Genomic DNA, 5,000 nt, shown 5'->3' with positions numbered 1-5,000 from the left:
AGTCACCTGCAAGCATATTTCCTAAATTTTAGGAATGGTATATGTTAGATCATTGTTATCATCACCTCTTTTCACCATCACTCAATCAGATTGTACTGCAGTTTACTTTATGTCATCAATAAAAAAATATATATAATAATAAAATTAAAAGTAGCTCACAATGGAATTCAATGTTTTCTCCAGTTTTTAAATACAAAAAACACACAACATATATACCTGTTGTTGTTAGCCCTGGAATGACTTGTCCTTTGACCTCATCTGGCACTGGTGGAACCATTCCAGCAGCAGCAGCAGCCGCAGCAGCAGCAGCCATACCTGACCCATCATCTTGGGTGGGTTGCTTCATGAGAATCTGTTGGATCTGCTGGATAAGGCCTGGGTCCAGATTGGTAACGGCTGCATTCATAACCTGACTTGATACACTTGTCACAGGGACAGGGTGCTGCAAAAGGAAGACATTGGTTAGCTTTGACTTAGAGTGTGTGTTAAAGAAGTGTTAACATAGGGTTAGAGAAGAAAAAGAAGAGAAAGTGAAAAGTGAAAGAGGAAAAAATGTAGTGAAACAAAAGGGATGGAACAACAGGAGAGGAGTGTATTTATATCCAGTTCAAAGTAAGAGGAGTGTGAAGAGAAGGGATGAGATGTGCACACCTTTAAATGGGTATTTTTTGCACATTCCCCTTAATTGTAATCAATAGCTAAGAAAGAAATCTAAAGTGATTATCTAAATTCTATCAAGCACAAAAGATACCAGAAGTATTGTTAATCTTCCAAAGAAATGCAAGTTGATCTAACACATATTAGAACACTGATCTATCAAATATAAGAGAGAATTTTTTTCATTTTTCAACCCTAATTTTTGGTTACTACAAAACCAGCTACTTACATGCATGCATAAATCTATCCATAAATGAAAATCTCTGTAAATTATTCTTGATTACATAAATCTGCACATCTATATAAATACAGAAGCTGAATTCTAACCTTTAAACATATTTCTAAGCATCATCCAAATAATAAATGAAATACATAAAATAATTTTTTAACTTATATAACCCTATACGTAATTGAGCAAGAAAGCAAAAAGAAACCTTATTTCTCAAGATTTAGGACATGCAAAGCACCATAGACAGCCACGAAGCTAATCTCCTTGATGTCAACTTATGTTTATGTTTATGTTTACATATACACATCACCAGCAGAGTAAAAGCATATATTAACAGCTTTCAAAGTCCTTTACAGCTGAATAAACTTGTGCCAGTACATGCAAACTTTTTAATTCACTTAAAAAAAAAAGCACTAAAGGATCATGCATTTTCTTCTACAGTAATTGACTCTGTTCTTGAGTAATTTACAGTTAACTGAAAAAATGACTTTCAAACAAGCATGACATAGTTTGGTAAATCAGCATAATGCCAGAGAGAGGCACCCACATTCTTTCATTTTTACAGGGAGAGAAAAATAGATATCACCAAGATTAAGAAAGACTATGCACTGAAGCTGAAGCTCACCAGCACTGCACCTGGTCACCATTTCAGCAAGGTGCATAAAAGCTTTGCAGGTCAATCAGTAGCAGAGAGCATTAGCCAGGGGGATCAGGACAACCTTTCACTGGGCTATTTTAAGGTCAAAACCTGACATCCACCTCATATTAATTTCAGGGGAAGAACAAACAACTAGCTACCTGTTGATTTACTAAAGGTACGAGTGTGCACTCAGTGTCCACCTGTTGTGACATGTTCGCCGAGTTGCTATTAATCTGCCCATCTCTCCCTTCTGCACGACCACCACCTCCTCCACCCGAGACCGGAGTACCCTGTTGTTCTTGGTTGTTGTGCTGTGACTTGGCCTTCACTGCCTTCTGTGCAATCTGATTGCCAACTTCCTTCTGGATTGGGTGATTGGGGTCAGCCAAGTCAAAAAGTGGCTGTATGACCTCTTCTGCAAAGACCTGATTCTTCTGCCACAAGTTCAACACTCGGATAACTTTGCTCTGTAACAATTGAATGAGTCTCAGTAAAAAAATTGAAATGGAAAGATCATACAAGAAAAGCAGTCTGATGTTACAAATAAAGGACTATTATGAGGCACAGTCCATCAAATGTAATCATCTATTTTATGTCCAAGTACTATGCATGTATCATTGTAATTATATGCATAAAAATGCAGTCAGAATCTTTCAAAACACATACCTTATCCTCCTGTGGACATTTGAAGAGATAGAAAAAGGTGATCAGAATATTCTTGGCAAATCTGGGAGCAAATACATCTTTCTCAACTCCAAACTGGTGTCTGCTCTGCCGCACTATGCTGTCTATCACATACAAACCTGGGATCTTGTACTCTGTTTTGCACTGCAAGGGAAAACAAAATAAGTTGCAGTTCATTCAAAGTATTCATTCAAGTTTTAAAAAAAAATCATGAAAACAAAACTGCCAGCATTAAAGATGTTGGAGATAATAACTGTAAATAGAAAAACAGCTTACCTTTTGTATGAATTTCTCAACACTCTGGACTACATGTTTGTAGAACTTGATGGCTCTGATTGCCCCTTTTGTTATGGCCGTCATCTTCGCCTTTGAGATTGGGGGCTTGCACTCATAGAGCCCCGCAAGCTGTGGAGATAATTTAATAAATAACTTAATCACTTGCGAGTCACCAACAAAAATATTCATATACATACATACATAAATATATATGTGTATATGTATGTATGTATATGTATATATGTATATATGTATATATGTATATATGTATATATGTATATATGTATATATGTATATATGTATATATGTATATTTGTATATATGTGTGTATATATATATATATATATATATATATATTATATGTATTTTGTAATATATTATGTATGTGTCATCTGTATGTTTATGTATGTATATATAATGTATCATAAATATATATTTATATATATATATATATATATATATATATATATATATATATATATATAATATATATATATAAATATCATATATATATATATATATATACACATATGTGTATATATTTACATATAGATTTATACACATATACATACACATACACATACACATACACATACACACATACACACATCATATACACACACACATACACACATACACACAAACACACATGCATACATACATACGTATGTACGTACGCACGGATGTGTGTGTGTGTGTGTGTGTGTGTGTGTGTGTGTGTGTGTGTGTGTGTGTGTGTGTGTGTGTGTGTGTGTGTGTGTGTGTGTGTGTGTGTGTGCGCGCGTGCGCATATACAAATACTCCTTGCCTCACTCATGACCATTAATCCATTAACGACAGGGTGATTTGGCTTGCCTGGACAATTCACTTGGGTATTATAAAATGCACATGCTTAAATGCCATGGACTATTTGTATGCTGAGGCAGAAACCAACTGCTATGCACCCAATGGCAGTCAAAGCCATGACAAGATGTTTACCTTACATGGTGAAAAGATCAACCAAGCCCTGATGTGAATTTCCCAATTGAATATAAAATCGAAATTTTTAACCCATTCATAATGGGGTGTTCATTTGGCTAATGCTCCAGCCAGAAACATAGCAACCCCTCAAGTTTCCTACCAAGAGACTTCTCATGTCATGAGGCTATGTTAACCCATTGGAGCCAGTTGATGTGATGACACGTTTTGTGGTATTTGCATCCGACGCCTGGGACAAGATATGAGGGCAAGCCCGGCACTTGGGGTGTGCAAGTGGGCAGCACAGGCTCGCGGCTTGTGCGTTCGAGAATCTCAAGGCGTTAGGCTTATGCGTTCGAAAACCCTGGTATTGTTACCGTGCAAAGCCGGAACGGCCCCGGCAAAAATGGGTTCAACATCCCAGAGCAATTTTCACCCCCCCCATTCTACGGGGTGATTAAACAAGGCTTTTATAATCTTTACTACTCTTCTGACAATTCACGAAGGTGTATATATAATTGCAACTACTATGTGTATATACCAATATAACCACGTACAATGTACATCATAGATCATCCATCTTATGTGTGTAAATACATACATACATACGTACAAACACATATATATACACACAATTCTAATCACTAATATCATATATGCTTGTTAAGTTATTCATTTTTTTCATTCATATGTAAGGACGAACTGCAATTTTTTTTTTTTTTTTTCAAAATTGTTGCTCCACTGTGCAGTACGTATTTGTTATAAAACAATTATATAAATACAATTTCTGGTGTGAAAAATCAACTTCTGAAGATAACAAAGACCCAAATTTTATTAATATAATTAAAATAAATATCAAAAGCAAAAAAGTGTGGAATTAATACGATTACATATTTTTTTGTTCAAGAAAATCAGTTCTAAATCTTCAAAAACTATTATTCAAATAGAAAGTTCATGTTGGTAATGCTTACAACTAATATCAATCACCATCAATATCATCATAGATTAGAACTTTCAGATAGCAGTAATCAAATTAACAAGTTTTCATACTAAAAAAAAATTAAAATTGAAGAAAAAACACATTCCAGACTTTGATGACTCTGGAAAATGAGCACCAAGAAGAAAAATCATAATCTGAAATATATCATAATCTACATGAGACTTTATCAAGTCAGCTATCACCCTCCCTTTCCACCAACTTCAAAGGATAAAATTTTTTAAACATAGTTCAAATTTCAAATAGAACACATTGCCATATGGAGGTTTAGAACTTGTAAGTTTCAATTGGTTCATATATAAAATAGGTAAATGAATATTCAATCTTGTATAAGGAGTGGACTCATCTTGAAATTCCTCCCTTTTATATATAGTCATGCCTTGATATCATTCATATCACTGCCTCTTATGTGTCATCAATATGTGATCCATCTAGACATTTCAACTGATGCAATATTCTGCTATATCAGTATAACATAGTGATATATCCAAAGCTGCTTTTACAAGTCAAGTATGGGTAAACAAAAGGCATGTTAAATGTATAAAAAACACATTCTTGTG

At 34.7% G+C, this 5,000-nt stretch overlaps 1 protein-coding gene across 17 annotated transcripts in view; it reads right to left on the bottom strand.

Moving 5' to 3' along the window:
• Isha (Insulator su(Hw) mRNA adaptor) overlaps positions 1-5,000 on the bottom strand; it is a 32,922-nt gene that overhangs the window by 26,016 nt on the left and 1,906 nt on the right. For 6 of the 17 annotated variants that reach the window (XM_086553586.1, XM_086553591.1, XM_086553598.1 and 3 more), the window contains exons 2-6: positions 2,487-2,615; positions 2,193-2,354; positions 1,685-1,993; positions 217-442; positions 1-21 (exon numbers count right to left, since the gene is read on the bottom strand). The exon at positions 1-21 is cut by the window's left edge and continues 217 nt beyond it. In XM_086553586.1, the coding sequence (XP_086409712.1) occupies positions 1-21; positions 217-442; positions 1,685-1,993; positions 2,193-2,354; positions 2,487-2,615 (847 nt within the window). The remainder of the gene's footprint in view (positions 22-216; positions 443-1,684; positions 1,994-2,192; positions 2,355-2,486; positions 2,616-5,000) is intronic. The other 11 variants (XM_086553590.1, XM_086553596.1, XM_086553600.1 and 8 more) reach the window with 3 other exon arrangements.

Source organism: Penaeus japonicus, unplaced genomic scaffold (genome assembly GCF_977035675.1).
Source record: "Penaeus japonicus unplaced genomic scaffold, GWHDUDI00000001_assembly GWHDUDI00000028, whole genome shotgun sequence".
In the NCBI taxonomy this organism is placed as follows: domain Eukaryota; kingdom Metazoa; phylum Arthropoda; class Malacostraca; order Decapoda; family Penaeidae; genus Penaeus; species Penaeus japonicus.
This window is presented reverse-complemented; position numbering and strand designations above follow the sequence as displayed.